General features: G+C 46.1%; 1 protein-coding gene across 3 annotated transcripts in view; it reads right to left on the bottom strand.

The window, feature by feature from the left end:
- Positions 1-22,372, bottom strand: part of LOC137372302 (neuropilin-2-like) — a 112,322-nt gene that overhangs the window by 52,894 nt on the left and 37,056 nt on the right. For all 3 annotated transcript variants that reach the window (XM_068036106.1, XM_068036105.1, XM_068036104.1), the window contains exons 4-7: positions 19,092-19,322; positions 17,763-17,918; positions 15,571-15,740; positions 10,741-10,896 (exon numbers count right to left, since the gene is read on the bottom strand). In XM_068036106.1, coding sequence (XP_067892207.1) covers positions 10,741-10,896; positions 15,571-15,740; positions 17,763-17,918; positions 19,092-19,322 — 713 coding nt within the window. The remainder of the gene's footprint in view (positions 1-10,740; positions 10,897-15,570; positions 15,741-17,762; positions 17,919-19,091; positions 19,323-22,372) is intronic.

The following is a 22,372-nucleotide window of genomic DNA, read 5'->3' as shown; positions in this document are numbered from 1 at the left end:
AATGTATTTCTTTAAGGATTGCTGTAATGCAAATAAACTCAGCAGCCATTTCGCAATGGCAAGATATAGTTAGGGTTACCAACCCTCCAGGATTGCCCTGAAGTCTCCAGGAATTATAAAGATTAGTCTTCAGGACATTGCTACGAGGAAAAACCCAGAAGATAAATCATAGGGGCTTTAAAATGTATTTGTCATTATCTTGTCAACCAGTCCCCATCCACCACCACCCTCCTCCGCCTGGCTGAACTTGTTCTCACATTGAACAACTTCTCCTTCAACTCCATGCATTTCCTTCAAGTAAAAGGTGTCGCTATGGGTACCCGCATGGGTCCTAGTTATGCCTGTCTTTTTGTGGGATATGTCGAGCATTCTTTGTTCCAGTCCTACTCAGGCCCCCTCCCCCAACTCTTTTTCCGGTACATTGATGACTGTATCGGTGCCGTTTCCTGCTCCCGCCCCGAACTAGAAAACTTTATCAACTTTGCTTCCAATTTCCACCCTTCTCTCACCTTTACATGGTCCATCTCTGACACTTCCCTTCCCTTCCTCGACTTCTCTGTCTCCATCTCTGGGGATAGGTTGTCTACCAATATCCATTATAAGCCCACTGAGTCCCACAGCTACCTCGACTACACTTCTTCACACCCTACCTCCTGTAAGGACTCCATTCCATTCTCCCAGTTTCTCCGTCTCCGACGCATCTGCTCTGATGATGCTACCTTCCATGACGGTGCTTCTGATATGACCTCCTTTTTCCTCAACCGAGGATTTCCCCCCACTGTGGTTGACAGGGCCCTCAACCGTGTCCGACCCATTCCCCGCACCTCTACCCTCACCCCTTCCCCTCCCTCCCAGAACCGTGACAGGGTTCCCCTTGTCCTCACTTTTCATCCCACCAGCCTCCATATCCAAAGGATCATCCTCCGCCATTTTCGCCACCTCCAGCGTGATGCCACTACCAGTCGCATCTTCCCCTCCCTTCCCCTGTCAGCATTCCGAAGGGATCGTTCCCTCCGCGACACCCTGGTCCACTCCTCCATTACCCCCACCACCTCGTCCCCGTCCCAGGGCACCTTCCCTTGCAATCGCAGGAGGTGTAATACCTGCCCATTTACCTCCTCTCTCCTCACTATCCCAGGCCCCAAACACTCCTTTCAGGTGAAGCAGCGATTTACTTGTACTTCTTTCAATGTAGTATACTGTATTCGCTGCTCACAGTGTGGTCTCCTCTACATTGGGGAGACCAAGCGCAGACTGGGTGACCGCTTTGCGGAACATCTCCGCTCAGTCCGCAAGCAGGACCCTGAGCTTCCGGTTGCTTGCCATTTCAACACTCCCCCCTGCTCTCATGCTCACATCTCTGTCCTGGGATTGCTGCAGTGTTCCAGTGAACATCAACGCAAGCTCGAGGAACAGCATCTCATCTACCGATTAGGCACACTACAGCCTGCCGGACTGAACATTGAGTTCAATAATTTCAGAGCATGACAGCCCCCCACTTTACTTTCATTTTTAGTCATTTTTAGTTATTCTTTCTTCCTTTTTTTTGCATTCCTTTTTACATTTTTTACAATCTTTTTTTTTGCATTTATTTCATTTCATCTTAGTTTGTTCAGTTTGCTTACCCACTGTTTTTTTCAGGTTGTTTTTCTTCAGGTTTGCACTTGCTGATGTTCAATATTCAGTATATTCACACCTAATCTGTACTAATGCTTTGTCTTTCAACACACCATTAACATATTGTTTGCCTTTGCTCCGTGACCTTTTGGTCAGCTATGTGGCCTGGTCCAATCTGCACCTTCTCCTTTGTTATCTCTTGCCCAACCCCCACCTCACTTGTTTATAACCTGTGACTTTTCTAATATTTGTCAGTTCCGAAGAAGGGTCACTGACCCGAAACGTTAACTCTGCTTCTCTTTCCACAGATGCTGCCAGACCTGCTGAGTGAATCCAGCATTTCTTGTTTTTGTTTCAGATTTCCAGCATCCGCAGTATTTTGCTTTTATATTATTGTCATTATCTTGAATGCTTTCATTTATTATTTATAAAAATATTGGAGATTGAGGGAAAAGGATGTTTGTAAGTCAGTCAGGATTAATCCAATTAGTCATCAAAGAGTCTAGCCCCTTTCTATTGGCTGTGATAAGGCAGTGCGCCAACCCTGTGTTTACCCCATGTTCACCAAGCATTGAGAGGTCAAGATGTATTCATGAGGAGGGCAGGGGAAGAGGAGGACGTGACCATCTTTCAGCACACATCCCCCGACCACAACCACCACTAGATAGATTTTGGGAACATTCTGGCAGACCAGCAGCATCAATCAACAATGGCGTCTATATATCAAACAGGTTGCTCGAGGTCATTTATGGGCTCCATACTTTTCCATTTGCTGAAACAATTTCAGCTCTCCATTCAATTTAGTTGTAATAAATAGAAAACTGCTTTACCAATACATTCTAATGCCCTCTTTACAATACAGCAGAACATTGGAATTCTATACTCGCATCAGTGTAAATAAAGAATTAACAAGCCTCAAGGCGATGTGGAGATTAGAAGCACTTCCTCTCCCACCCTGCAGAGTAACAGATGTAAGTGGAAGAGATTCACAGAATTAGTCTTGATTGATTAATTCCATCATGCAAGAGCTGAGCTCTCCCCCTCCCCCTCACCCCAACCTTCCCCACACCTCTCTAAGTCACCCAAAGCAGAGAGGACTCAGGGCTGGGTCCCACATCTGATCACTCCCTAGTGCTCACTGTTAAAAGTGTGCGCAAAATGGTATTGGCCGAAATCAGAACCTAATTTGGCTATGGTTTCCCTCTCCTCACACAGCTTGACAGCATTCCCTGTCAGGGCTCACACACAGGTAATGGTTACTTGAGTAAGTTACTGTACCCATGACCTGCATCACAGCCAGTAGTCCGAGAGGCTCATACTGTTCAAGAGACTCCAGTTACTAAACTGGCCAGTGGGTTCTCACTGTTCAAGAGCCTGCACTACCAAGTACATTGGGCATTAGATAGAAAATGGTTTTGTTTTATTGAGGCTCCATATTAAGAAGAGAAGAATAGGAACCAGAAAAGCTGTTAGCACACAGGTAGCAACTATCAGGTTCAAAAGTCCACTCCAGCATGCACGTTTACACCAACGTGTTTGCAAGTGAGTTTGGCCAGTTTCCTGCCCGGTCACTATCGTGATCTGCTTTCCACTCCAGCTGATGATGGTTCTAGTACAGTCTCCTCCCTCGAAGGCATTCCTGCATCTCTCCAACCACGTATTAATTTAACTCCTGAGGATTGCATCGGATGAGTAAAGCAAGATGACATTTGTATTCTAGATATGCAGCAACTATTCTATGCTAGCACAGCAATGAGATAGATGAATGCCTGTCAATCTGCTTTTGGTGGTCATGGTTGAGGAAAGAATATTAGGACTTTACATGGGGCCACATGGAAGATAGGGCCTTTGTTTTTTCTCTTATTCTCTTTCTTTATCTCCACCATTTTTCCTCTCATTCTTTTTCTCCTCCTCCCCCCCAACATTATCAAGAATCTGTCTCAATTGCTGATATCAGGATGCACTGTAAGAGGCTGACTGTGGTATTATTGGCCAGTACATTGTGCAATTTCACCTGTGAATGGTTGCAGAGAGTTCACTTGTGTGAAGTGAACACATTAGGGACATGGTGGTAGGACACTTAGACAATCAGAATATAACTGGGCAAAGTCAACACAGATTTATGAAAATCTGTGATGGAGAAGGGGGAACCAGTGGACATTGTGTATTTGAGTTTTCAAAAAGAATTCGATAAGGTGCCACAGAAGAGGTTAGTATACACTAAATTAGGGCTCATGGGATTGGGGGTAATACACTAACATGGACTGAGGATTGGTTAATGGACAGAAAACAGAGCAGGAATAGACGGGACATTTTCAGGTTAACAGGCTAGGAATCCTGAGGCGAGTAACTCACCTCCTGATTCCCCCAAAGCCTGTCCACCATCTGCAAGGCACAAGTCAGGAGTGTGATGGAATACTCTCCACTTGCCTGGATGGGTGCAGCTCCAACAACACTCAAGAAGTTCGACACCATCCAGGACAAAGCAGCCCGTTTGATTGGCACCCCATCTACAAACATTCACTCCCTCCACCACCGACGCACAGTGGCAGCAATGTGTACCATCTACAAGATGCACTGCAGAAATGCACCAAGCTCCTTAGACAGCACCTTCCAAACCCGCGACCTCTACCAACTAGAAGGACAAGGGCAGCAAATGCATGGGAACACCACAGCCTGCAAGTTCCCCTCCAAGTCACACACCATCCTGACTTGGAACTATATCGCCATTCCTTCACTGTCGCTGGGTCAAAATCCTGGAACACCCTCCCTAACAGCACTGTGGGTGTACCTACCTCACATGGACTGCAGCGGTTCAAGAAGGCAGCTTACCACCACTTTCTCAAGGGCAATTAGGGATGGGCAATAAATGCTGGCCTGGCCAGCGACGCCCACGTCCCATGAATGAATTTTAAAAAAGGCTGCAACTAGTAAGTACCACAAGGATCAGTGCTTGGGCCTCAGCTATTTACAATCTATATCAATGTCTTAGACTGAGTGTAATACATCCAAATTTGCTGCTGATCCAAAGTTAGGTGGGAAAGTAAGCTGTGAGGAGGATGTGAAAAGGCCGCACAAGGATATAGACAGGTTAAGTGAGTGGGCAAGAATGTGGCAGATGGAATATAAAGTGGGGAAGTGTGAAGTTATCCACTTTAGTAGAAAAAATTGAAAAGCAGTATATTTTTTGAAAGGTGAGAGTCTAAGAAATGTTGGTATTCAGAGGCACCTGGGTGTCCTGGTACACAAATCACAGGAAGTTAACATGCAGGTACAGCATGCAATTAGGAAAGCAAATGGCATGTTAGCATTTATTACAAAGGGATTAGAGTATAAAGAGCAAAGAAATCTTACTACAGTTAAGCCTTGGTGAGGCCACACCTGAAGTACTATGTATAAAGCTCTGGTTAGGCCCCAAAGAGAGTATTGCGTCCAATTCTGGTCACCACACTTCAGGAAGGATGTGAGGGTCCTTGAGAGGGTGCAGAGGTGATTTACCAGAATGGTTCCAGGGATGGAGAATTTTAGCTACAAGGTTAGGTTGGAAAAGCTGGGTTTGTTCTCCTTGGAACAAAGGAGATTGAGGGGAGATTTCATAGAGGTGTACAAGATTATGACAGATATACAAAAATTAAACAAGGAAAAATTGTTCCCATTAACTAATTGCAAGGACTAGGGGACACAGATTGAAGATTTTGGGCAAGAGATGCAGTGGGGATGTGAGGAAGAATTTTTTTTACGCAGCGAGTGGTAATGAACTGGAACTCACTGCCCACAAGCGTGGTGGAAACGGAGACAATTAATGACTTCAGAAGGAGACTGGATGGCCACTTGAAGGAGATAAACTTGCAGGGCTATGGGCGTTGAGCATGGGCATGGGACTGACTGAATTGCTCTTTGGAAAGCCAATTTGGACTTGACAGGCCGAATGACCTCCTGCATTGTAACTGGCTCTGTGACTCTATGTACAGTTTTGGTTTCCTTACCTAGGGAAAGATAAACTTCCCTTAGATGGAGTGCAATGATGGTTCACTAGACTGATTCCTGGGATACAGGGATTATCCTATGAGGAGAGAGTGAGTAGACTAGGCTTATATTCCCTAGAATTTAGAAGGATGGGAGGTGAGCTAATTGAAATGCATAAAATTCTTAAGGAGCTTGACAGGGTGTTTGCTGGGACAATGTTTCCCCTGCCTGGGGAATCTAGAACATGGGGTTATGGCCTCAGTATAAGAAATTTCTTCACTCAAAGGGATGTGAATCCTTCAAATTCTCTACTCCACAGAGAGCTGTGATTGCTCAGTCATTGAGTATATTAAAGACTGAGCTCGATAGATTCTTTGATACTAAGACAGTCAATGGATATGGGATAGGGCGGGAGAGAGGAATTGAGGTAGAAAATCAGTCATGATCTCATTGAAAGGCAGAGCAGGCTCTGAAGGCCAAATGGCGTCCTTCTGCTCCAGTTTTTTATGTTCTAATTAATATTCTCCCAACCAACAGCATTAAAACAGATTATCCGGTCATTATCACATTGCTATTTGTAGGAGCTTGCTGTGCTGTCACATTTCCCTACATTACAGCAGTGACTTCAAAGGCACATCATTGGCTGTAAAGCGCTTTGGGACATCCTGAGGTCCTGGAGGGTGCTATAGAAATGCAAGTTTTTCTTTCTTGTTACTCGCAGCTGGTGGTTGCTGTTTCGTTCCTCCAAAGTCTCAATTGCTGCAACATTGTGACGCTGTCTCCCCAGCTAACAACTGCACGTCAACAGTGACGCAGCTTTCCCTTGGAGACTCACAGAAAGCACTGCTCAAAGTTAGCTACCCAGCTGCCACTACCTGATCAGAGACCGTAATCACACGGAGTCTGCAGCAGACCCACTCTCTCCCATTCCCTCTCACCCCTGACCCACCCACTCCCTTTACTGGGGAGGCGGTGGCGTAGTGGTATTGTCACTGGACTAGTAACCCAGAGACCCAGGGTATTGCCCTGGGGAACAAAAACAAGAAATGCTGGATTCACTCAGCAGGTCTGGCAGCATCTGTGGAAAGAGAAGCAGAGTTAACGTTTTAACTGACCTGAAACGTTAACTCTGCTTCTCTTTCCACAGATGCTGCCAGACCTGCTGAGTGATTCCAGCATTTCTTGTTTTTGTTTCAGATTTCCAGCATCCGCAGTATTTTGCTTTTATTGCTCTGGGGACATGGGTTTAAATCCCACCACAGCAGAAGGTGGAATTTGAATTCAATTAATAAATCTGGAATTAAAAAGCTAATCTAATGATGGCCATGAAACCATTGTCAATTGTTGTAAAAACCCATTTGATTCACTAATGTCCTTTAGGGAAGGAAATCTGCTGTCCTTACCTGGTCTGTCCTACATGTGACTCCAGACCCACAGCAATGTGGTTGACTCTTACATGCCCTCTGAAATGGCCCAGCAAGCCACTCAGTTGTATCTAACCGCTAGCACTGTGAGGGTACCTATCCCACATGGACTGCAGCAGTTCAAGAAGGCAGCTCACCAGCACCTTCTCAAGGGCAATTAGGGATGGGCAATAAATGCTGGCTTGGCAGGTTAAAACTTCCCTGTACATGGATGATGTCGCCGCCTTCTGTTCAGATCCGCTGTCCGTGCGCAGACTGATGAACATCTGCGACCAGTTCGAACTGGCCTCAGGAGCCAAAGTTAACCACGGCAAGAGCGAGGCCATGTTCTTTGGGAACTGGGCTGACCGATCCTTTGTCCCCTTCACCGTCAGGTCAGACTACCTGAAGGTGCTGGGGATATGGTTCAGAAGGGCCGGGGCGTGCACCAAAACCTGGGAGGAGCGAGTAGCCAAGGTACAACAAAAGTTGGGCATGTGGGGGCAGCGATCTCTCTCCATTGTGGGTAAGAAGCTGGTCATCAGGTGCGAGGTGCTCACGTTGTTGCTCTACGTGGCGCAGGTCTGGCCCATACCCCACTCCTGCGCCGTGGCGGTCACCCGAGCCATTTTCCGCTTCATCTGGGGATCTAAAATAGACCGGGTCCGGAGGAACACGATGTTCAAATCTCTGGATAAGGGCGGGAAAAATGTACCCAACGTGGCCCTCATCCTGATGACCACCTTCGTGTGCGGCTGCATCTAGCTGTCTGTAGACCTCCAGTACGAAAACTCCAAGTGTCACTACGTGCTGAGGTTCTATCTGTCCCTGGTGTTGCGAAGGATGGGCCTGGTCACATTGCCGCGGAATGCTCCATGCAGTTGGACTGTGCCGTACCACCTATCCTTCGTGGAGCAGTTTCTGCAGGAAAACACCTTTGACCACCGGTCCATCAGGCACGGAATGTCCTCAAGGCCCTACGGGAAAAGGAGATGGGGGATCCTGTCGGATGGTTCCCCGAGCAGACCGCCAAAGTCATTTGGCGGAATGCCTCATCACCAGAACTTTCAAACAAGCACCAAGATGTAGCTTGGCTGGTGGTGAGAAGGGCCCTCCCCGTCAGATCCTTCCTGCACGCCCGAAGTCTCGCCCCCTCCGAGCAATGCCCCCGCGGTGGCTGTGGTGGGGAAGAGACGGTTGCCCACCTCCTCCTGGAATGTGTCTTTGCAAAGCAGGTGTGGAAAGAGATGCAGTGGTTTTTGTCGAGGTTCATCCCAAGCAGCTCTGTAACACAGGAGTCTGTGCTCTACAGGCTGTTCCCAGGGACGCACACCGAGACAAACATCAACTGCTGCTGGAGGACTATCAATTCGGTGAAAGGCACCCTTTGGTCTGCCCAAAACTTGCTGGTCTTCCAGCGCAAAGAGTTGTCCACGACCGAATGTTGCAGACTGGCACATTCCAAGGTCCAGGACTACGTGCTGAGGGACGCACTAAAGCTTGGGGCAGCCGCAGCAAAGGCTCAATGGGGAAAGACCACTGTGTAAGGTCCCCCCCACCAAGCCGAACTGAGGGGCTGAATCCATGGGAAACCCCTTGAACTGTATCGGGAAAATTTTGTGTGCTGTAAATGTAAAAATGTATATGGCATGACAATGAAATGGAAGAGTTGTGAGGCAACTCATGATTGTATAGAAGGAAACTGATCACCTTTGCACTGTTTGTATTTTTTGACTTGATGCTGTTTTAAACTGTTTGGGAATGTAATTTTTACAGATTTTTATGAATAAAGTATATCTTGGAAATAAAAAAAAAATAAATAAATGCTGGCTTGGCCAACGATGCCCACATCCCATGAATGAATTTTTAAAAAAAACACTCCCGCTCACTCCCATCCACAATGACTCACTGCAAACTCCTGTCTGACTGCTGAAATCCCTCAAGTACCCCGACACTGAACTGATCCCTGGGCCTCCCAGATAATAATAGGGGGAGGTAAATGAGAGAGTGGCATGTTGACAGGATTAATGCTTTAAGTGGGAATATGAGACGGAGCAAAGCAAGTGCTAAATTTCTCATCCCTCGAACTATCAACTGAGCTATATTTGTGCAAGGAAATCCACCTTGGCTAGGCCAAAGATCAGCAGAATGGACTTCTAATTCCGTCTTTCGCTGCTGTGTTTTGATGCTTGTAACATAATCTGGGATCCTTCAGACCCCAAGGGAAAGCCTTGTCATCAGCATTTTACTCAAAAAAATGTTCAAGGATAATTCTAACAAACTTCTCACTTCCATTTATCTACTTTTAAAAAAATTTTATGAAACTATTTTTCATTCGGAGATGAATTTTCATTGCAGGAATCGGTTTACTGTCCCTGGTCATAATGGAACAAGAAAGATGGATTAACATCAGTGGAGACACAAGTCTATAACAGAGAGCTGGGAAGAGGGTTACTGAGTGACAGTTTGAGGGAGCTGGATTAATATTAGTAAAGATACAGCCAGTGACACAGGGGGCTGGGGCTACTTAATGATAGTGTGAGAGAGCTGGACAAGCATCAGTTGAGATAGAGTCAGTAACACAGGGCTCTGGGGAGAGAGGTTACTACGTGACAGTGCGAGGGAGCTGGCTTAACATCAGTAGAGATTCAGTCAGTAACAGGGTGTTGCAGGGGCAGGGTTACTGAGTGCCAAGGTAGGTAGCTGTACTAACATTAGCGGAGATACAATCGATAACACAGGACACAGGGTGAGGAATTACTGAGTGATAGTGGGACGAAGCTAGACAAACATAATTTTTATTTTTTATTTTTTAGAGATATAGCACGAAAACAGGCCTTTCGGCCCACCGAGTCTGTGCTGACCATCAACCACCCATTTATTTTAATCCTACATTAATCCCATATTCCTACCACATCCCCACACCACACCACCTACCTATACTAGGGGCAATTTATAATGGCCAATTTACCTATCAACCTGCAAGTCTTTGGCTGTGGGAGGAAACCGAGCACCCGGCGAAAACCCACGCAGTCACAGGGAGAACTTGCAAACTCCGGACAGGCAGTACCCGGAATTGAACCCGGGTCACTGGAGCTATGAGGCTGCGATGCTAACCATTGCGCCACTGTGCTGCAGTGGAGATAGTAACATAGGACACAAGGCTGGGGCGGCTACTGACTGACAATGTAACGGAGCTGGACTAATGTCAGTAGAGATACAGTCAGTAACACAGGCACTGGTAGGTGGGATTACTGCATGACAGTCTAAGAGACTGGACACATACAGGACCTTGTATACTGAAACAGTATGGATTTGGTTGATATTAAATGTCAGCCTTGATAATACTATACATGCCTGTTAAGTGTTCGCAGCTGATATAGGAGCTCAGGGAATCCCTAAATAAATTATCGCCAACTAGCTAAGTCCAGTTTCATAACTGAATGACCATTTAATATAGGCTCCATGTCATTCACACAATTATTCGAGTAGAAAATTTGAGGCCTGGGTCTAAAAGAAAATTGGGAAACGTTCCATTTCCTTCCCCTCAAGTGCCAACACAGACCTTTCAGCAAAAAAATGTCCAAGGTCAGAGCAGCCATTAGGAACAAAGGAACAAGAGGACACCATTCAGCCCCTTGAACCGATTCCACTATCCAATCACATCACGGTTGATCTGCATCTCGATTCCATTTACCCATCTAGGTTCAGATTTGTCAGTACCTTTGCTCAACATAAATCTCTCCGCTATTACCTTGTGGTTCTTCCCTTGTCGATAGGTCATCCAGTCCTCTCCATTGGAGCTCACCTCCAGCTTGTAGGTGCTAACAAAGTAAGTCTTGGATGTATCTACTGAGATGGCCCCCTGGGTGGCAATGCCAGTCACAATTTTCAGTATCCCGAGGTCCACCTGGAAGGAGAGGAGGAGGATAAGAAACACTCATACTTTAAACAAAAAACACATACACACATTTTCACAAAAGTCAAATTAATTTAGGGAACTTGCTCTTCAAAAGCAGTTGAGGCCCCAAGGTCATCTTGGTGTGCAAGGTTGGAGGATGAAGGGCTGGTATTACTATTTTCTGCTCAAACTTTGCACTTTATCTGAATAAAGACGATCTGAATCACTTTCTTGCCCCTTCCCCTCGATTAAACAAGCCAACCAACACTAAGGCCTTCAAAGTAATTCCTTCAAAAAAACTACTTCATGGCTTGATTACCTTACTCTAGTGAGGGTGTGAGGCCTTCAGAAAGCAGCAAGGTGGCTTAGGCCAGGTCTCAAAGGTTTGTGTTCTTGGGCTAGCCTGAGGCCTTTCAGAGGGCCTAAAGAGAGAAATCCCCAACTAGGCCAGGAACTTTCCCCTGACATCTTCCCTTGATTTGGGGCAGGTGAGCAGAAGATTCACTCAGAGTCTCTCCCCCGACCCTAGCCAGGATTTAATAGGAATGGCCAAAATGCGGTAGAATCCCAGCAGGACTGGGTTGCCCCAAATTCAGCACTGTCCCACCCCATCCCCCAAGATTGAAATCAGACTTCCACCTTCTTCACCCAAGAATTTCGGGGCCTTATCAATTTTGAGAAGGGGCAACGGTGGCATACTCCATGCCACCTATCCGTGCAGCCTTCCCCAGTACTGAAGAGGAAGGAAGACTATCTGAACATGGCAATGGGCAGCGAATGAGGTCAGAACTGATTTTAAAATGATCTTGGCCGCCGTAGCCAACACACGAATGTCAAGATGTGAAAAGGTAATGAACCCATCAGCTTACTCAGGTAATCATTAGCAAGCTACCTCAGACAGAACACTCAAGCAAGGCAGGACCTGAACCCTGCTCCATAATGTAACCAATTCATCACCTGCTTCTGTTATGCCCCATAACCCATTTATCTTAAATGCTGGGAGGGGAGGCGGAGGGTGGGGGAGAGGGGGGGGGATTCTACCAAACTGTGACAGGAATGCTGCTCTTTTCTTCATGTCATTCATAATGCAACCCCTTTACCCCTTTCTCTCTGGCCAATAATCCTCTAATATCCTGTATTGAGATGGGGATACAGTGTGTGAGTAACTTGAGGCATGATGTGTGGTAAATGTAGCATGCTTGAGAGGAACAGATGACTGTGGACCTATGGTTCCCCCAAAACTCTCCAGCACTAGGGCTTTCCTCGTGTCATGTCTGGATCTGTTGTAGGATAATTGATAAGGGATTGATTGCTGTGATTAGTCAATAACTCCACTATCGTCGTATTTTCCGACTACCAATTCCCATACTCTTACCAGTTCCTGATAAGCAGAATAAATCAGGAAATGCTCTGGTGGAACTGGAATAAAGCCAGAGCAAAGCAAAGCTGAGCTGTCTGTCTGGTTTGCAGGGTATCACATAGAATTACATAAAATGTACAGCACAGAAACAGGCCCAACACTGAACTCCTCAGACCCTACTTCATATCACCCTATCTGCATATACTTCTGTTCCTTCCTCTCTCATGTATTTAACTGGCTTCCCCTTAAATGCATCTATGCTATTCGCCTCATTTGCTCCTTGTGGTAGCAAGTTCCACATTTTCAGCACTCTCTGAGTAAAGATGTTTCTGCCGAATTCCTTAATGGATTTGTTAGTGACTGTGTTATATTTATGGCCCCTCATTTTGGATTCTCCACAGATGGGAACGTCTTCTCCACATCTACGCTATCAAACCCTTTCATAATTTTAAAGACCTCTATCAGGGTACCCCTAAACCTTCACTTTTCTAGAAAAAAGAGCCCTAGCCAGTTCAATCTTTCCCAACATTTATAACTGCTTCGTGCCTTGATCCATCTCCATGTCATTGGAGTGTGAATTCCTCTCACGTCTTTTTAAAAATTCATTCTGAAGATGTGGATGTCATTGGCAAGGCCAGCATTTATTGCCCATCCCTAACCACCTTGAGAAGGCAGTGGTGAGCCGCCTTGAGAAGCACTGCAGTCCATGTGGTGAAGGTACACCCAGAGTGCTTTTCAGCAGCCAGTTCCAGGATTTTGACCCAGCGGCAATGGAGGAAGGGTGATATATTTCCAAGTCAGGATGGTGTATGACTTGGAGGAGACCTTGGAGGTGGTGGTGTTCCCATACACCTGCTGCTGTTGTCCTTCTCGATGGGGGAAGGCATAAGTTTTAGGAGATGATGTCAAAGAAGCCTTGGTGAGTTGCTGCAGTACATCCTATAGTTAGAGGGAGTGGGTGTTTAAGGTCCTGACCCACCCTAAGAGGTCTTGGGAAAGCACAGGTCCACCTGTCGCCATTTATACACTGCCTGCAATTAATCCCATTGTCTGTTTTTCATCAACTCAATGTGTGCCAATTGCAGGCAGTTGTTGGTCCCAAGCCATGGAGTCACAGTGGCTCTGAATAGACAATCTGAAGGCTGTTGGGGGCTGGGGGTGGGCAGGGGGTGGGCGGAACAGGGTGAGAGGAACAGGGTTTCCAACACATAGTCCTGGAGGTTTCATCATATGACCTCCCACCTTTAACCTCTTCCACCATTGGTCACTCGAGCACCGCCTTCCCAGGCAAGCTGGGAAACAAACAGGCTCCTTATTACCTGACTGGATGGTCAGTCAAAGGCCTTTTCTCCACATCTCTGATATTTGTATAACTAATAAACAAAAGGGCTTGAAGAATTTTGTTTAGAAATCACAATTTCTAATGCCCCTCTGCCTTTTCTCCTTGGTCACTCGCAGCTGTGTGCCGGAGGTTAATCTTTAATGCCTGGAGACTCCAGGGTGATTCTGGAGGGCTGGCAACCCTAGAGGCGAAAGGCAGAGCAGAGAAAAGCTGGATGTGTCAGGCCTACCTGGTGCTAGGACTCACACTGCCCGAAGAGATTGTAATGACAGTAAAATCGATACGAGATGAATTCATCCAAACAATTCACTCAGGTTAAAAGCTGCCATCAATCTATCACCAGTTAGTGCAAAAACCCACTGTCTGGCATTCTTGTGCACCACTGGCTAATGAAAGTGGATCAATGTTAATTCAGGTGCAGTATAATAGATAAAACATCCTGCAGTCCTAGAGTTTCCCTTTCAGCCAGAGAGAAATTCAGGAGACACCTACTAAGAATGTTCATTAACCCTTAGTAGTCGAGACAAATAACATAGATGCTTTTAAGGGGAAGTTAAATAAAAACACGAGGGAGAAAGGAATAGAAGGATACGACGATAAGGGGAGTGAGAGGAGACTGATGTGGAGCAAAAACACCAGCATTGACCTGATGGGCTGAATGGCCTGTTTCTGTGCTGTACATTCTATGTAATTGTCAGCATTGGAAATGGCAGTACAGTATTCCATTATTAAAATAAAGAACTAGACGTCCCAAAGCTCTGCCCAGCCAATGAAATAATAATCATGATGTAATGTAGGAAATGCAGCACTCAATTTGCACACAGCTATGTTGGTTGAGGGATAAACATTGGCTAGGAAACCAGGGAGAACTCTCTTGCTTTTCTCCCAATAGTGTCATGGGACCTTCTTGAGTGGGCAGGCAAGGCCCTGACTTAACATCACATCTGAAAGGAGGGTCTGAGTGGATGTGATGGTCTCACGCCATGGGAGACAGATAAAGAGGTGGAACAGAATGAGCGAGTAATAAAGAGAGCAAACCTGATTCTGTGTTTGGCAACAGAACATCTTTGTAACTCCTGCCCTATGGAGTTCCTTTTTCATTATTTTTATGTAAAAGTTTGTATTGAGTATTTATTTATTTTCATAGATTAAGGCTAATATTACAGTAAACATACAATATACATCTAGTTCTACTGTCTGAATATCTTTATTTCTGTAATATTTGTGTTTTCTTCAGTTACTATTTATGAGCTAACTACTTAGGAAACTAGTCAGAACAAGGAGACAGGGACTTTCCCAAACTAGCTTTGGTTTAACTTCAAATTCCACGCCACTGTGTAATCAAAGGAACATAGTTTAGTATTGGTAGGGCAAATCTTATTTACCCAGAGAGTTGTTAGAATGTAGAACTAACTACCACTTTGTATAGATGAGGCAAATAACATAAATGCATTTGAGGGGAAGCTAGATAAACACATGAGGGAGATAGGAATAGGAGTTTATGTTGGTAAGGTCAGATGAAGTAGGGTGGGAGGAGGCTGGAGTGGCACATAAACACCAGCATTGACATGTTGGGCTGAATGGCCTTTTTCTACACTGTAAATTCTATGTAATTCTATGATGGAATGAAATGGAGAAATTGCTCACTGCGGGGGAGACCACAATAACAAATTGTGATCTTGACAAACCCTTTAATTCTCCAAGTCCACCTTTACTTTCATGACTAGTTTTATTGAGGCCTCCAATGACCAATTCTACACCAGGGCCTTTGTCCCCTCCAAAACAACTATGGCAGTACTGTACAGCCAGCCAGCAGGCCTTTAGTAGCTGCTGGTACCCAACCTTCCCAACCCCCAACAGGCAAACTCAGATCCTTTGGGCATAGGTCAATGAGTACTAACCACCTCTATATCTGAACCCTACAGGCATATTTTGGGATCCTGTTCAGCAGCCCGCTTCTGGTTTGAAATTCTGGACATACCTGGATCCATTCCCTGATGGTGTCCTCGTTGGGTGTCCAACCATTGATGTGGTAATTGAGCCGTCCTTGGCTCGCGTCCCAGTTCCCGTAAGAGTAGGAGGATGAAGCAGTAATCTGCATATTGCTGATCTGCCCAGACTCCATTCCCAGTGGGCTATTACATTGATAGGCTGCAAATACAATGGAACATACAATGGAAGGAGCTGTAACCTTTGACCTGGTGTGTAGCTAAAGTCGGGGTTTTACAAAGCAGCTGCATTGGTTAAAATGCCTAAAGGGTAATGAAGGGCTATTGGTAAATTATGGACAAGTATCAGATGGTTCACAGTGGTATACAAGGAAGGAAATCAATCAATAGGTACGAATGTATTAGCTGCAGGAGCACAGCTCTGTCAGCCAGTTCAGGTCAGAACGTTACCTGGGCTCCAATGATTAAATTACAAGGCGAGATTGCACATATTACAGTTGTATTCCCTAGCATTTGGAAGGTTAAGTGGTCATTTGAACAAAGTTTTCCAGATATTAAGGGGAACAGATAGGGTAGATAAAGAGAAACAATTTCTGCTGGTTGTGGTGTCTAGGACTAGGGGACATCGTCTAAAAATTAGAGCCAGACCTTTCTGGAGTGAAATTAGGAAACACTTCCACACACAAAGGCTGGTAGGAGTTTGGAACTCTTTTCTGCAAATGGCAGTTGATACTGGGTCAATTGTTAATGCTGAATCTGAGATTGATAGACTTTTATTATAACCAAAGGTATTAGCGGAGATGGGACAAAGAGGGGTATATGGAGCTAGGTCGCAGATCAGCCATAAAACAGGCTCGAGGGGCTAAATGGCCTACTCCTGTTCCTATGATCAATTTTATATATGCACGCACTACAACTACTTGCATTTACATAGCGTCTTTAACATAGCAAAAACATCCCAAGGTGCTTCAAAAGAGTGTTATCAAACAAAATTTGACACCGAGCCACATAAGGAGACATTAGGACAAGTGACCAAAGACTTGGTCAAAGATTTAAGAAGCATCTTAAAGGAGGAGAGAGAGGTGGAGAGGCTTACGGAGGGAATTCCAAAACTTTGGGCTGAGACAGCTAAAGGCTGGTGGGGTGCAGGAAATTGGGGATGCGTAGGAGGCCAGAACTTGAGGAGCGCAGAGATCTCGGAAGGTTGTAGGGAGATTGCAGAGATAGGGAGGGGCGAGGCCATGGAGAGATTTGAACACAAGGATGAGAATTTTAAAACTAAGGTGTTGCCAGAACAGGAAACAATATAGGTCAGTGAGCACAGGGATGATGGGTGAACAGGACTTGATGTGAACAGAACTAGTTAACATTAGTTATGGTTTTGAGTCAGATGCTAGATTTGTTTTGGTATTGCTCCTCCCAAGCTTTTAAGGAGCAAAGTTAGTGAACAATAAAAGTGATCAGATAATTCGGACAAGACTGATGCTCTTGCTGAAGGTGTCTCTGATGTCGCAGTGAGACCGAACATAGTGAGGTAAGAATTTGGCTCGGGGACGGGCAGGACAAAGCAGGCAGTATGAAGCCAACCATTCACTTCAGCGGAATTGAATATCGGGCAGGACGCGTAATGAGTGGCCAATGTCACACCATCTGCTTTGAGCTTCCACCCCAAGATGAAAAATCTCTGGTGCCGAGTCAGAAGAAACCAGCATGAAATTCCTAAGCTTCATAAAATTGCTTTTGACACGCTGTAGTGCAAGTCTAAGATGTGATGGACATTCCCTAGATCCAAGTCTTGCGTATGTATAGGTAGAGATGTTAATCAGGCAGAGGGAAAAAGGAGACTTATTGACCAGGTGCTAAACTAACATTGTCCCACGGGTTCAAGAGATACAACTGTGAAAAGATATATGGGGTTTGTATGTATCTTGGAAATAACAGTCTCAGCATATTTACCACATTGCACCATTGTGACATTATTCCCATATTCTTGGGAAATAACTAAGTGAGGCCATCAACTAAGTTTCCATTATGGTTTCGTTAGGTTGATGGACCATTGTTAAGTAGGAACTGATTTGAGTCTCTTTATAGGTTCATTTCACTTGGGGCCCTTATCATCCAGTCCTTCTGAACTTGATTTGCATCCAGTTCCTGAAGGTGAAAGGCCAGCACTATAACACCTGCAGGCTGCCCATTCCGTGTGAAGCTCCAATTTCCTACTTACAGTCTGCAGTTTCTTTCGACGTGGTGTTGTACTCGGCAGAGAAGCCATCTTTGGCCACAGCCATATCTGTGTGGAAGGTGAGCGACATGATTCCAGTATCAGAACGGATCATTGCTGGGATCTTTGAACCACAATAGCGTCCAATCAGAGGGCTCACTGGGTGGAGGAGAAGACATAGACAGGAGCTTGAAGTTGGAGCAGTTTCCATGAGACATTTTCCTTCCAATTTGAAACTTTCTCTAAAAACTAAAACCTGCCAGAAATACACAGAAGCTTGAACTGAAAACAAGCCAACAATTCAGGTGGGATCCTTTAGGGTAACTCAATCTTGGGATTAATCCCTAGCCAGAGTTTCAGTTTGACAGGCAGAGAAAAGTGGCTATGAGGGTATTAGTCCGCAGGTCCTTTTTGCCAAGGAATTAAAGTGAACAGTTTTTGCAATCTATTTGATTTTCACTGTTGTTCCCTTTGTGAACTCTCTGAGTGTCACTTAACCCACTCAAAACTATGTTACACCACAACCTTTTCTAAAAGAACCAATGAGGAGACAGTGGAACCATCCATTAACAAAACAAATAGAAATGCATCCTTTTGAAAGGATCACAACAAATAAAGAGCTTAACTGTGAAGCAAAAAGGAAACTTATCAAACTAAATAATATGGTTCTGGACATCTACTATACACTTCAGTCTCTGCAATGCCCACCAGTCACGGAAGGCTTCTAGCAAACCAGGGTCACCTAGGCATAGACAAGACCATGCATGAGAGGCAGGCAGCCAGTGATCAAGAACCTCTGCTCCCCAACCTATGGATAGCTGCCTTGGACAGGCCCAGGAAAAGACCCACAAGAAGGTCCCCAATTTGCCCTTCCCCCTCTGCATCCCAGTAGCTGTGTGAGATTGGCCTGAGGTGTCTTCTTCATCGTTCCTTCCTTCCCTGCCCGGAACACCCTGTCCTTAACCCACTACCTCTGCACAACAGGACTGCTGAGTTCAGGAATCAGGAATCAGTAGGCTCACACCCACCACACTGTGTCTGCATTTCCACTTCCAAAGGCATTGGGCCATCATACAGCTTGGCGAATGCTCCCTTCCCTGGCACATTAGAGGAAAGTAGGATTTATGCCAGTCCAATCCAATGTTTAACTTAAATCTTAGAAAAGCTTTCAGTTAAAAAAAAAAGTCACTGGGGTCATTGGGTCAAATGGTGACAGAGCTAAGACTTAAAAGTGAAATATTTAACAGAAAAAAATGAAGAGGTTAAGGTGAAGAATGCAACATTTGCTCTCAAAAGGCAGCTGGCATTGCAAATTGCCATGACAATCCTTACCCTCTGGAAGACCATCCCAGACATCGAGACGGTCGTATCTGCAGTCTGCTGGTCCTATCTGCAGGGGATCATATTCCAGGTCAAATGTCAGCATGGTGAGGGTCAACTCTGACCTGGGCGGTGCCTGAATGATGTAAGTGCAGTACAGATTGTGAGGGTATTTGTCGGGAAACCTGGGAGATTCAATCGTGCCACTGGGAGCAGTGAAGTTCTTGGAGCAATCATCAGACCCTGCAAAGAAGAAAAGGTAATAAGGCATCCAGTCAGAACGGCACGTACCCAGTGTGAACAGCCCAATAACTCTGGTACTTCCCAATAGCACCTGAGTCAATGTTTTTTATACCATAACTACATTTGAACTGCCCTAACACTAAGGGCGGCATAGTGGCGCAGTGGTTAGCACCGCAGCCTCACAGCTCCAGGGACCCGGGTTTGATTCCGGGTACTGCCTGTGTGGAGTTTGCAAGTTCTCCCTGTGTCTGCGTGGGTTTTCTCCGGGTGCTCCGGTTTCCTCCCACAAGCCAAAAGACTTGCAGGTTGATAGGTAAATTGGCCATTATAAATTGTCACTAGTATAGGTAGGTGGTAGGGAAATATAGGAACAGGTGGGGATGTTTGGTAGGAATATGGGATTAGTGTAGGATTAGTATAAATGGGTGGTTGATGTTCGGCACAGACTCGGTGGGCCGAAGGGCCTGTTTCAGTGCTGTATATCTAATCTAATCTGAACAGCAGGACACCGTGGCGAAGTCATTTACTTCACACGTCCTACTAAATAACTGTGATAATATGACAATTCTTGTATTAGGTAAAGGATTACTGGGTGAGCTATCATCATAGGAAACTTGAAAACGTCATCACGCCTACATATTTTGCTCCAGTGTGGAGGTAGAATTTAATTTATTCATTCCCGGGATGTGGGCGTTGCTAGAAAAACCAGCATTAATTGCCCATCCCTAATTACCATTGAGAAGGTGGTGGTGAGCTGCCTTCTTGAACTGCTGCAGCTTGTGTGGTGAAGGTACTCCCACAGTGCTGTTAGGGAGTTCCAGGATTTTCAGCGAGCCATGATGAAGAAATGGGGATATATTTCCAAGTCAGGATGGTGTGTGACATGGAGGGGAACTTGCAGGTGATATTGTTCCCATACACCTGCTACCCTTGTTCATCTATGTGGTTGCGGTTGCGGGTTTGGGAAGTGCTGTCGCAGAGTTAAGAAGAATAAAAGCTCTGTCCTCTTCTCCAAATGTTCTTATGATTTCTTCCTGCTCCCAACAGCTTTAATGAACTTTCTCCTGCTCGTATCCGGCACTATTTCGCAGCTGACCTCGGACAACATTAAGTGGTTTTCTTGTCGCCTATTTGGCATGAGTAACTGGTTGTTCCCATCACATTGGTTTAACGCCCAGGCTCACCATAGCCAGCCCCCATCACCACCATCACTACCACCAGCCAGAGGGGTTGAGTTTATTGTGCGGTGGGATTGTGTAACTGAAAGCTGGCACACAAAACACCTAGAACAATAGCTAACGTCTCAGAATCAGCATGCAACACTGCTGAAGTTGAGATCTGTTAGCACCAGTAGCATATTAATTTTATTATTCGCTCGGGGGCTGTAGACGTCGTTGACAAGGCCAGCATTTATTGCCCATTCCCAATTGCTCTTGAGAAGGGAGTGGTGAGCTGCCTTCTTGAACCGCTGCAGTCCTTGGGGTGCAGTGAAATTTAGAACATTGGGCTGGGCCTTGCCAGAGTGGGGCATCTTGTGCCCTACACCGTGTTTTAAACACTTTCCTGCACCCTTCGGCACAAAGTCTTTTTCTCAGTGCGAGCTGGTAATGGGGCAATGGGCATCTGGGACCTCCGTGAACAATGGAACCAACAGTCTCTCTTTAACCAACGAGAACTAAGGATTGAGAAAGAAACAGAGGAACGACGAAGGAAATAGGGTGAATAAGAGTCAAATCTGGTAAAGAGAAAGAGAGGGAGAGAGAGATTGGATTAAGAGACAGAAAGAGACACAGTGGAAAAGAAAAAAAATGTTAAATTTATAATTTGACATTTTTAAAATCTCGAACGATTTACTACATTCAGGAATGAGACTGAACTGTTTAGGTTGCTCCCTTTCTGAGCTGGGGAGATTAATTGGGATTGCATTACCAATGATCATATTGTTAAATGGGTACTGATAGAATCATAGGATTGGATTTTGTATAAAATTTGGGGCTCCAAGTGCCAGGCCAAAAAGACAGGGGATCCCCATCTTAACCTTTTCGTGTCCCACCCACCCCCCCCCCCCCCCCACCCCCGGTGCGATCCTCCATTGTTTTTCTGCCTAAGTGTCCCACTCCGTGATCCCTGTCCCTTTAAATCACAGGGCCGGCAGCTCAGAAGCGCCACCGCTGGCGGTGACCACTGCCAGTACTGCAGAGGCTTTGGACCCAGGCCCACCACTGGAGACCCCAACCTCTGATAAGTGAGGCAGGGTCGCTGGGACCAGTCCCGAAGGCCCCAGTGAGGGGGGGGGTGGTGAGAGGGTAGGATTGAAGTCCAGGGGGAGGGGTCCATGGAGGTGGAGGTTTTGCTGGTGGGGGTCCTCCATGGGCTACAGATTGCCCATGAAGGAGGGACAGCCCCCAAAGCCCGCAGGGAGAGTACTTCATTTTACGAGGCGCCCTCACCGCATGGTGGAGTCAGCCCCCCGTCGCTGGTTAGACCCCAGTGGCAGCGGGAAGAGGCCCTTAAGTGGCCAGTTATGGGCCTCAGTTGGCCTTTGGGCAGGAAGGCCATCATTGGCCTATTCCACACCTGTCAAAATCGCTTGGCGAGGGGGTGGCATTGGCGCAGCGACAGGCCCTCCACCCCCGCTACCCTTCGTGATTCGAGCCATGACCACCCCCCACCCCCGCACCCCCCCCCCCCCCCAACTTCCACCCCCGCCTCGGCTTAGGAGGGCCCATAAAATCCAGCCCATAGAAAGTTACAGCTTGGAAGGAGGCCATTTGGCCGATCGTGTCTGTGCCAGCTCACAAGTAGACATCCAGCCTAATCCCACTTTCCAGCCCTTGGCCCATAGCCTTGTAGGTCACAGCACTTCAAGTGCATATCCAAATACTTTCTAGATGTTATGAAAACACTTGCACTACGAACTGCCAGGCTTAACTTTCCGTGGTGAGCTTAATGGGTAACTAATGTGCAAATCCAGCAAGTTCTTAAAAATAATGGGAAGGCTCAGGGCAAGATGGTGATTGTGCAAAGCAAAAGCTGTGAAAACCGACTAG

This window comes from Heterodontus francisci, chromosome 7 (assembly GCF_036365525.1).
Source record: "Heterodontus francisci isolate sHetFra1 chromosome 7, sHetFra1.hap1, whole genome shotgun sequence".
NCBI lineage: Eukaryota > Metazoa > Chordata > Chondrichthyes > Heterodontiformes > Heterodontidae > Heterodontus > Heterodontus francisci.
The sequence above is the reverse complement of the archived record's forward strand: the minus strand, read 5'-3'. Positions and strand labels throughout refer to the sequence as shown.